Genomic DNA, 11,367 nt, shown 5'->3' with positions numbered 1-11,367 from the left:
GTTAAGCAGTAATGCCACATCAAACACTGCCCCTCCCCCCCCACCCCGGGCACCGCTTACTTGAGTTATCTGTGAAGGCTGCCTTTGAGCTGCATGGCCTATGTCTGGAGTGTGGCATCACTTCGAATTCATGGGCCTATGTTACTTGCTGACCGAACCTTTCCACTCTCTTCCAGGATTACTATGGAATTCCCTTTGCTGCTCCCACAGCCCTTGCCAGCCGAGACGGGAATCTACCTAACAATCCATATTCAGGTGAGTGGGTTCAGTGGACCAGGAGAGGGAAGGCTGTGGGACTGGCCTGCAGCTATGCCAGGATCTGGAAAGCGGAAGGGCTTAGTGAGGACTATGGGATATCCCTATTTGAACTGGCAGCCAGGCCTATTCCTGTTTGCAGGGACCAATCTGGCTCTCTCCCTGGTTGGATAAGGGGCTGCGACCGGAGTTAGTGCTCCTCTTCTCCTAGGTGATGTCACGAAGTTTGGCCGAGGTGACTCTGCATCCCCTGCACCCTCCACCACACTTGCTCAGCCACAGCAAAGCCAATCACAGACCCACCACACAGCCCAGCAGCCCTTTCTGAATCCTGCGCTGCCACCTGGCTACAGTTACACCGGCCTCCCCTACTACACAGGCATGCCCAGTGCCTTCCAGTATGGGCCCACCATGTTTGTGAGTATTCATGGGGGCATGATTTTCTCTGGCCATGGTTTGCTACAAGGTTGAAACTTGCGATCTGACCTCCAGCTTTTGAGGGGCTCATCCAACCATTAGGAATGAGTCAGTCTTGGCCTGAAGTTACTTCCTCCAAGTTTTTAGATCCAGCGTGGGTCACACTAGTGAAAAATGCAGGTCCCCTGTGGTTGTGGGCATGCTGCCTTCTGCCTACGCTAGTCAGGGCCTACCTAACCTGCCCCAACCCGTTACACCTTCCCTATTCCTACATTAGGAACTTACCTACTTGTCTCCCCAGGTCCCTCCAGCCTCAGCCAAGCAGCATGGGGTGAACCTCAGCACTCCCACCACCCCTTTCCAGCAGGCCGGTGGTTATGGCCAGCACAGTTATGGCACAGGTGAGATGGCAACCCTAACAGATGCCCATGGTAGGACAGGATTGCCTGGTTCACACATGCCTTTCATGCTCTGCCATCTAGGTTATGATGACCTGACCCAGGGGACGGCGGCAGGAGACTACTCCAAGGGTGGCTATGGCGGATCATCACAGGCAGCAAACAAGTCTTCAGGTTCTGGGCCTGGCAAAGGTAGTGTTCAACCCTTCCTTTCCAGGACTGAGGCCTAGAGGAGTGGTCTCCTGCCTCTCCCCTCTCAGGCAGGGCTACCCCAGAATTCCCCTGGAGGTGGGGGAATCTGGAGCTGGGACCAACTGCTGTGGGCACCTGCTTTTCCTCCTAGGCGTATCAGTGTCATCAAGTACCACTGGCCTACCTGATATGACTGGTTCTGTCTATAACAAGACTCAGGTGAGGGAGGAAAAGGTGGCCAGGAGGTGGGTGGGATATATAGCCTAACTTGACCCTCAATATGGTTTTCTTTGCCCTACAGACTTTTGAAAAGCAGGGATTTCATGCAGGGACCCCTCCACCTTTCAGCCTACCCTCGGCCTTGGGCTCCACTGGCCCCCTAGCCCCTGGAGCAGCCCCTGGCTATGCGCCCCCACCGTTCCTGCACATCTTGCCAGCCCACCAGCAGCCCCACTCACAGCTGCTGCACCACCTCCCACAGGAAGCTCAGGTGAGTGCAGTGATGGAGGGGGTCTGGCTGGGTCTGAGGTTCCCTGCTCCAGCCTTGACAGCCTTCTCTTCTCCTCAGAGTGGCTCGGGTCAGCGCAGCCAGCCCAGCTCCCTGCAGCCCAAGTCTCAAGCCTCCAAACCTACCTACAGCAACTCTCCATACTGGACAAACTAAACCCTGGAGGGATGGTGGGCCAAGGCAAGAGAACAAACACATGGAGCACATTTCTGGTAGCCCAGTGCTCTTTCCTAGTTTCTGAGACATGTAACTGGGTTAGCTGAGCCTCTGTGGGGAGCCTGCCTTCTAGTCTCGCTGTTGTATGTAATGTATTTATGTATGTATTTGTAAATGTGACGGAAGTCTTGGGGAGTGGGGGTGCAGCTGTTAGCCAGGTCTGCTCTCCCCATGTTAAGCCCCTTCTTATAGTAGCAAAATAAGCCCCCTCCCCTGTCCCCTTCTGCCTTCAAGCCTACTCCATATAGCCCCCCTGCCTTGTGGGCTCCTAGGGGCTGTCTCTGGGTGGGAAAGCTAGTTCAAGGCAGTCTGGGTACTGGGGCCAGGTACCAATGAAGAATCACGACTTTTACCATACTCCCTTGTAAACCATACCATATTTGAGTTTTCTTCCTTGTGTAATTTTTTTTTTTTTTTTTTTTTTTTTTTTTTTTTTTTTGAGAAACAACCTTTTGTCACTTGTCATAGTCCCCTTCCACCAAATCTTGGTCTGGGAATAGCAGAGATTCCCCTGCCCAACATAAAACTGGATACCTGATTTGTCTTTATATAGACATTTGGGGGCTTCTGGTCTTGCTCCCAGAGATTTTCCTTCCTCTGGCTGACAATTTGAAAACTGAGCCCTAATTCAGAAATGTTCTGCCAGTAAGCCCCCCTTAAAAAATCAAATGTAGGTTTTCACCTCAGTGAGAGCACATCTCCAAGCCAAGGCTCCTCTATTCCAGTTGTCCTAAACGAGGTAGGCAGCTGTTTCAGGGGTTTTCTCTTGCCAGAACTCCACCTAATAAAATTCTGAGAGCATGCATGTGTCTATGTGATGTGACTGAGAGGTAGCTCAAGGCAGAGGCACCTTGACATTGCAGGGTGAAGTAGCCCTCACTCATATATTGGTTGTAGCAGGCTTTAAGGGTTTGAACCTGGTCTTCCCTTCTTTGTTGGACCCTTCTCCTGGCCCACATAGAATGACTGAAAAGACAGTTCAATCTCCTCAACTGAATCTCCTGACAGGCCTGATTATCAAATTTAACTTGGTGTGCCTTGCCCTTATTTTCTCACGGCTGTCAACAGAAATATCAGGGTGAGGTAATTGTTCCCTTAAAATTAACTGACTTAAAAATCTAGAGCAAAGTTAAGAACTGAGCAGGGTTTTGGGCCTGAGAACAGATAATATATCTGTCCTTTACTTCTCACCAACAAAAAACATCACACCTATGAGAGGATAGGATGTGGTAGGCATGTGGGTCTTTGGCTAAATATGTGTCCCAGAAAGTACCAACAAAGTATTCATTCACCTTGGTGTGTAGACCAGCAGTCAAGGGACAGGAACTGTCACACCACTGTACTCCAAATTGGTAGGCAGCATTAATAGTCTCAACAAATTGGTCATTATGCCAGAACCAGCCTAGGGTCAGTCTTTTTCATCAGCTGGATTATGAACTGCTTTTAACCCATACTTTTTGATCCTGGCTAGAGAAAAAAAAGTTATCTGCAACTAAAACTAAACAGACTTATCAAAAAATGTCATCTCTTGCCCAATTTCTATGACTACAAATTAGGAATACAAGATGACCTTGAAAACAAAACATTTGCCTAAGGAGAGCAGCATAACACCCCTCTATCCTTTGGCCTACCTCATATTAGCTAGCTGTTTCACAATATTATTTAAGAACCTTTTTTTTTTTTTTTTGAGGTTTTTGCTATAGGGCACGTGCGCTCGCCAGAGAGAGACATAGAGACAGAAAGCAAGAAATCACCCCCCAGGGGGAATGGTCACGCTGCAATCCCTTCTCCATTCTCCTCTCGGGATCTTGGGCACGCATGCACATGCGCTCAGCGTGAGTTTTAAGTCACCAGGTCCGGGATGCGAACCGTGGTCAACTACATGGGAGTCCAGCGACATAGCCATTACACTAACTGCTGGTTCCCAAGAACCTTCTATGAAAGCTTGTCAGTTTGGGGATGGTTATTCTCCAACTAGATGAATTGGACAGGATGTCATAAAAGGCAGGTCAGCCCTTTCGAGTTGTTTCATTTTAAGTTTTCAGCTGCATCCTGGGCAAAATCTGTAAGGTAACAATGAAAATATTGAGGCCACCTTTTAATTTTCTTTGGAAAAAAAAAAGAGGGTCATTCCATGGGGAAGTAGCAATACAGGTATATTTTATTTCACATTTTATTAGTAGACAGATGGGCAGAAAAAGACAAAATAAACCACTAAAGGGGAAATCAACACAAAATGCATCAGATAAAACTTTTCTCATAAGTTAAACTGAAGGAGAACATCTGTTTCAGCTAAGAAAACTATTAAAGTCAGGTGTACCCTGCTGGTTTCAGAATAGTTGAAAATTGCATCTGAACTTTTTTAGTTGTAAATGTAAACCTTGTTTAGCAAGATGGGATGGGTGGAGAGTTAATTTTCAGTGGAGAAACACACATTTCCCCCCCAACCCCCACTTCCTATCACTTAACTACGCCCCAAACATAAGGAAACCAGCAAGTAAGAAGTAAATAATGTAATTGTCAGGAAAGGAGAAAGAAGGGACTATGAAAAGTTTGGCTAATAGAAAAAAACTCTGGAATGATAAGAAACAGGGGAGACGACTTAGAGAAACAACGTGATATTATACTTTCTCCACCCAGCCTCCAAACACACAAAACTGAGGCACATCCAGTGAGGCCTCAATTAGAATCAAAATTAATCTAAAAATGCAGGATTTTGAGTTCATGTTAACACCACCAGATAATCAGCACAACTATATTCACAGGTCTTGGCTTGAACCTAAGACCTTCACTCCACCCTTCCCCTCCCCACCCAATACTCAAGTACTTTTCTTATTCCAGGGCTCTGGAATCAGCATCTGGGTTTTAAATAAGTCAGCCTAAACTATCAGAATATAAGTCAACACACCCCAGTTTTATGGAACTGATTGTACTCTTTTCAGAGGCAAACCCCGCTCTCAATACTAAATAACACTCCAAAGAGCTGAGAGTTATGGCCTCCACTTCGCTCTCTGGCTCCCTGAGTCAACATGCAACAGAGGCCAACAGGGCCTAATGGGACAGAGCTGAGCAGCCAGCACCTCCCACAATGCCAAGTTGCCTGGCTTGCCCTGGGAGTGAGATGCTTCGGCAGTAAGGGGAATGAAAGACTTAGGACTCCAAGAGAGTAAGACCAAGCTACTGGCTGTAAACTTCATGTGCTGGGTGTGGTGGGGGAGGTAAATCGGATAGCATTATGAGAGGCTTTGGCTCCAGAAGATTTGCAGGTTATCTGGAAGCATTACTTAAGTGTGGGGAATAAAAGCTAGTTCCAACACCCTAGTAGAGTTTGTTGTCAGACAACTAAGAATGTATTACCACACAGAGCTGCTCTGTTCCCTGAACTAGATCCAAGGGTCCAAGTAGCAGCCCTGGCCCTCATGGAAATTACATAGAGATCCTGGGACTGGGCTCAACAGTGTCCCATAAAAACCTTAGCATATAAACATTCCTATTTAGTACCAGACCAAACATTAGAAGCCAGCGAGGGCTACTGGGAAATAGCAAATGTTTGGGAAAGTTTGAAGAGCGAATGAAAACCCTGAGATCAGAAAGGAAGGAGGAGCTAAGGAAGTAAGTATCACCAACTCTGACCATTGTAGGATCCATCCTACCTAACCCTGTCCCTAATCTGCCATTTGGTTCTTTCTGAGCTATGATCAGAAGAAAAAGCAGTCGACACTAGGGCACAGGGATTTTGAAGTAGGACTGTATAGTCAGTTCCTGCTGTTATTTTCCTTCTGAAATCTGATTTTACATTATAGCGGTTTTCCTCACTGCCCTCCTATGAACTGGTGCACCCCTGTAACACACAAAAATTACCTTCCAAGTTCTGAAGTTCCTGGATGGTGAAGGCTGCTGGATCTTACTATTGATTGAAGCAATACATGATTGAGACATGGGAAATCAAAAGTGGCAGCAGTTGCACACAGGAAGATCTAGCCTTGCCTGGCCTGAAACTGCGTGCAGTCAGCTCCTCTGGCCTTGCCAGAAGAGACAAGCCCAGGGGGAGGGAACTCCATGCACAATTTATAGAAATATATATATATACTCCATGGCCAAAGTACATTGAAAGGAGGAAAAAAAGACTAGATCATATCCAGTGAAGAAAACAGGAACCGGTCACTCATGTCTCACACACATCCACATTTATCACTATCAATATAAGCAGCTCAGCTCAATAAAAACCAAATGAAAACCAAAACCTTAACACATGCACCTAGGATTAATACTGAGTATGTAAAAGTGGCTACTTAAAAAAAAAAAAAAAAAAGCCTCATGATGAGAATACGTCTTTGAGGGGAAGGCCATGTTAAGTATATAAAACAGATGTTTCCTCTTCCAACAGTGGTCACCAGTAGTTTTGACTTTTTTCCCCCAGCAGCAACCAAAATTGGCAAAGTAATTTTTAACTCTTTGTTCCCATAACTAAAAATTCACACGCACTAAATCCCCACTCCTCCCCACTCCTCCCACTCCCTGGGGGAAAAATGACAACCCTGCCTTTTAAAATAAATAGCAACCAAGTGCTCAGTTCTATGTAAAGTATGAATGTTTATTTCAGGCTTTAGATCCCAATCGATTTCAAAAAAAAAACAAAAAACAAAAAAAACCAAAATCTGACTTCTCTCCTCAGAAGAGCTGAGGCCTCCGTGCTAGGATGATTTCATGGAGGCTGAGGGAGCACATTTCATCAGGCTTAGCACAAAGTCCCTGATGCCCACTGTATCCCAGCCTTAGGAAGGAAAAGAAACAAAATTCACCACCATGGGGCTGAACAAATGCGCACACACTAACGTAAATGAGCAGCTAAACCTTGGCAAATCTTTTTTTTTTTTTTTTTTTAGTTTGTTTTGTGGTTTTTTTTTTTTTTCCTCCATTTTCTTTTGCTACCCAGTATATGCAGCACTTGTGAACTCCCAACGGGTTCCCAGCTTTAAACACATTGAACATCTTGAAAGACTATTTAATTCTTCAAGAATCTAAAAACAGACCAAACGTGTTCTGCTGTGAACATTCTGCAGAGACGATGTGAGGCGGGAGTTTGGGTGGTTGCTGTTGTTGGTTTTGTTTTTGTTTTTTTTTTTTAAAAGAATCAATACAGTGATGGAAGGGTAAAGAATGCAAGAATTCAGACATTCTGTGGAGGGTTACTTTCTCTCCATTAAAGGTCCATAAAAAGGAGCAAACTGAGATCCATAAGGGGAGTCAGCAGGAGCTGTGTGTGTTTTCCCCACCCCGTGAATAGGTTTTTGCTGAGGGGCCACTGCTAGGTCCCCACTTGCTCCCCTCCCTTTGGCCTGAGACGGCAGGGCAGTACAGGGGCACTGAAGGAGCACGTCACGACTCTTCATTCCCAGAATCATCATCATCATAACAGTCGGCATCTTCTTCCTCCTCATCTTCATCATCAATGTCGTCGTCGTACAAGTCGTCATAAAGCAAATCTGAGCTGTTGTCATTGGAAGGCACTTTAGTTTTGATGCAGTATTCCGCCAGGGTTGTGGGGACCTTGACTCCATCCTTTTCTGCTTCGGCCTTAGTGGCTGAAACCTGTTTCCTAAAGGAAGAAAATCACAAAAATAGTTTCCAGTAAATCTCTGTTTAGAAGACAGATATATAATTGGCCTTAAAGAATCAAGATCCCTTTGACCCTGCTTTCCAAACATCAGTAAATGCTTGAAAGAATCTGACAGGTACCTGGTACTACACCAAAGGCTTTCTAGGGAAGAGATAAACATTTACTTGCATGGAGTTTATTTTAAAGCCTTGGATTTCAAATGTTGGTTAGCCAGAAATCAGTTTTGGGGTTTTTTTTTGCCTAGTCTTCTCACCCCCACATTTATTATGCAGCCCCAATAACGGTTCTTAATTTAATAACCCTCTAATTTCTAACAGTGAAATCCAAATACTTTCTGCTAGATTTCAAAGTGAAATAAGATTCTCTTCTGTCCTCGCAGCCAGTTACTTTCTCTAGTTCTACACATTCAGGCCACAATGGACTTTTTTTAGGACCTTAAAAACACATACCTGATTTTTCTGTCTGGACCAGTTGCTCTTTCCCCTGATTGCCAGTACCGACCTCCTTGTCATTCATATCTAGGCTTAGATACCACCCTAGAGGAGACCTATCTTTAAGTAGCCATCTAGTCACATTATTCTACGATCACTATTCTTTCTTTTTATCATCTTTATAATTTGTTCATTCTTTTGTCTTCCCCTACTATCAGGTCATCGAAAAAGTCATGATGTATATTCATGTTTTTCTATAAAAAAAAATGTGTCATAACTTTCCTGACAACCCAATGAATGTTAGTTTCACTAGAGCAGAGACTTTTTCTTAGTTAATTCGATTTCCCCCACTGTCTAGAACAAAAATGACACATAACAAATATCCAACAAATACTGACTATATGCATGAATGAAGAGTAATTTCCTTTAACAATAGTCATGTGGTGGTGAAGGGGGCTGGATCCTACATGGCTGACTGTGCAGTTCAAGTCCTAGAAGCAGCAGCCTGAATAACACACCACGCACGTGTGTCTGTGCCTAAAATCCTAACACAATGGAGAAGAAGGGATTGTGGCATGGCCATCCCCTCTGGGAGGTGCTTTCTTACTCTCTATCTCTGGTGAGCACACTTGCTCTTTAATAAACTGCGGGAAAAAAAATTACTTCTGAGTTACCAACATTGGAGAAAATGAACATGAAATATTGTAACTTTTATTTTTAGTAAAAACAATACTAAGAAACGGGGGGGGGGGTAAAGTGAGAAATCAGTACCTGGGGTGATAGGCATGCTGTAATTGCTTCTCCTCCATACTCCTCTTAAGATTTTGGACACACACACACACACACACACACACACACACACACACGCACCAGGCATGATTTTCAAGCTGCTAGGTCTGAACTGCAATGTCCATCCTGTGGGATCCCGCCTCCTTAACTTCTGTGTCACTTCTTCGTCCATGTATTTTTTCTTTTTATTGCCAGAGGGTGCATGTGCCCACCAGAAAGAAAGAGGGTCATAAAGAAAGCACCTATCCAGTGTGGTGTGGTCATGTCACAATCCCCTTCTTCCACTTCTCGATCCTGTTGAAATTTTGGGCTGGGCACACATGCATACCAGCCCAAAATTTTAAGGTGTTTTGCAAGCGGCTGGGGCTGGGATTTGAACTTCAGTCACCCATGCAAGATATGGTTCCCAATGCATAGAGCTTAACTGTTGTGCTACAGGGCTGATCTATTTTTTATGGTTATTTTTTAATTAAAGAATTAATAACTATTATTATTTAATTTGCTACAGAGCATGCTCTACCAGACACAGACAGACAGAAAAAGTATGAAAGCAAGTGGCCAAGTCCAGGCCTCAAACCATGGTTGGCCATGTGGGAGGCCAGTGCCTTAACCACTGTGCCACCTGCTGGCCCCCATTTCTACAGTTTTTAACCATTACCATCTTTATGTTTCCAGCTTTCAAATATCAGGTTATAGCTCATGCCTTTCTCCTGAGCTCTAGACACATATAAACAGATAGCTTTTGAATGTTTCCATCCCAGTGTTCCATAGGAACTTGAACTCAGCAAGACAGCATTTGTCATTGGCATCTGTCATTTTCTAATAGCTCTATGGCTAATTTTTCTCATTTTTCTTCTCTCATTAAAAGAGTATCAGTTCTTGGGACCACCGTAATGGCTATGTCACTGGACTCCCACATAGCTAACTGCGGTTCGAGGCCCGGGCCCAGTGGCTTAAAACTCACGCCAGGCATGTGTGTGTGCGTGCCCAAGATCCCGAGAAGAGAATGGAGGAGAAAGGACTGCGGCGTGACCATCACCTCTGGGGTATGATTTCTCGCTTTTTCTCTCTCTTTGTCTTTCTGGCGAGCGCACACACCCTATAGTAAAAACCTCTCCAAAAAAAAAAAAAAAGAGTATCGGTTTTTTAAAAAAGAATTAGTCATTCATTTTAATTTGAGCAGAGAGATAAAGAGACGGAGAAAGAGAGAGAGAGAGAGAAAGTGAAAAAATAAGCCCCCAGGTCCTGGACTCGAACTGTGGTCAACCATGTGGGAGTGTCCAGCACCTTAGCCACAACTCCACCTGCTGGTCCCCAAGTATCAATTCTTAAAATCAGAAATCTCACTCCAAAGTTCTATAGCTTTACAGCTTAAATTGTTTTAATTTGCTAGAGGACACATGTGCTTACTGGAGAGACACAGACACATAGAAAGAGAGAGAGAGAGAAAGAAAGAGAAAGAAAGTACCCCCGGCCCCCATGAGGGATGGTCAGGCAGCAATTCCTCCATTTCTCCTTTTGGAATTTGGGGAATTCATGTACATGTCCCTGGTGTGTTTTCAAGTTGCCAAGTCTGGGACTGGAACTGCACAATTAGCCATGTGAATTCCAGCTGCCTTAAACACCATACCACTGGCTGGCCTGTTAAGCATCTTCTAATCTGTCTTCTCATTCTCTTTGCATTGCCTCGGTTTAGTCCATGCTGTTACCCTGGTCAACTGTTCTGAACTCAAGGAAGATCCTCTTTAATTTCTTTAAGTGATACCCTATCATTTCTAAAATTAAAAGTCTTTTAAAACTTGGTGCCTCTTGAGACCAGTAGTTAGCGTAATGGCTATGTCGCTGAACTCCCATGTAGCCGACCGTGGTTTGAGTCCCGGACTCGGTGGCTTAAACTCACCCCGGGCGTGTGTGTGTGTGTGTGTGTGTGTGTGTGTGTGTGTGTTTTTTGTGAGAGCAGAATGGAGAAGAAGGGACTGTGGCTTGGCCATCCCCCCTGGGGGGTGATTTCTCGATTTCTATCCTCTGTCTATTCTGGCGAGCACATGCACCCTATAGCAAAAACTTCTTAAAAAAAACTTGGTGCCTCTCTTGCTTAATTTCCCATTACTTCCAAAATCAGAATTTATATTTAAGCACTGTGAAAGTATTCATACTTCCCTTGACATGCCATGTTAAATAAACATGTTTAAGCAAATATGTTTCTAAGAAGATTCTCCTTTCCTTTTTCACCTGAGAAATTCTTGGTTATGAGGTATTATCTTTCCTAGGAATTCTAGGGACTCCGCTGTATTATATATTCCTACTTTTTTAGCTTATAAGAATTTATATTTAAGCACTGTGAAAGTATTCATACTTCCCTTGACATGCCATGTTAAATAAACATGTTTAAGCAAATATGTTTCTAAGAAGATTCTCCTTTCCTTTTTCACCTGAGAAATTCTTGGTTATGAGGTATTATCTTTCCTAGGAATTCTAGGGACTCCGCTGTATTATATATTCCTACTTTTTTAGCTTATAATATATATATTATATATATGT

General features: G+C 44.3%; 2 protein-coding genes across 7 annotated transcripts in view; one reads left to right on the top strand and one right to left on the bottom strand.

The window, feature by feature from the left end:
* Positions 1 to 2,789, top strand: part of UBAP2 (ubiquitin associated protein 2) — a 118,037-nt gene extending 115,248 nt beyond the window's left edge. For all 5 annotated transcript variants that reach the window (XM_006143113.2, XM_006143110.2, XM_006143109.2 and 2 more), the window contains 7 exons: positions 177 to 255; positions 467 to 672; positions 974 to 1,073; positions 1,155 to 1,262; positions 1,414 to 1,481; positions 1,564 to 1,752; positions 1,831 to 2,789. In XM_006143113.2, the coding sequence (XP_006143175.1) occupies positions 177 to 255; positions 467 to 672; positions 974 to 1,073; positions 1,155 to 1,262; positions 1,414 to 1,481; positions 1,564 to 1,752; positions 1,831 to 1,926 (846 nt within the window). In that variant the 3' untranslated portion in view covers positions 1,927 to 2,789. The remainder of the gene's footprint in view (positions 1 to 176; positions 256 to 466; positions 673 to 973; positions 1,074 to 1,154; positions 1,263 to 1,413; positions 1,482 to 1,563; positions 1,753 to 1,830) is intronic.
* Positions 2,790 to 4,119: 1,330 nt separating this feature from the next.
* UBE2R2 (ubiquitin conjugating enzyme E2 R2) overlaps positions 4,120 to 11,367 on the bottom strand; it is a 151,093-nt gene continuing 143,845 nt past the window's right edge. For both annotated transcript variants that reach the window (XM_006143108.3, XM_027769810.1), the window contains one exon: positions 4,120 to 7,585. In XM_006143108.3, coding sequence (XP_006143170.1) covers positions 7,366 to 7,585 — 220 coding nt within the window. In that variant the 3' untranslated portion in view covers positions 4,120 to 7,365. The remainder of the gene's footprint in view (positions 7,586 to 11,367) is intronic.

Source organism: Tupaia chinensis, unplaced genomic scaffold, assembly GCF_000334495.1.
Source record: "Tupaia chinensis unplaced genomic scaffold, TupChi_1.0 Scaffold000093_1, whole genome shotgun sequence".
NCBI classification, from domain to species: domain Eukaryota; kingdom Metazoa; phylum Chordata; class Mammalia; order Scandentia; family Tupaiidae; genus Tupaia; species Tupaia belangeri.
Note: the sequence above shows the minus strand (reverse complement) of the source record. Positions and strands in the feature narration are given on the sequence as shown.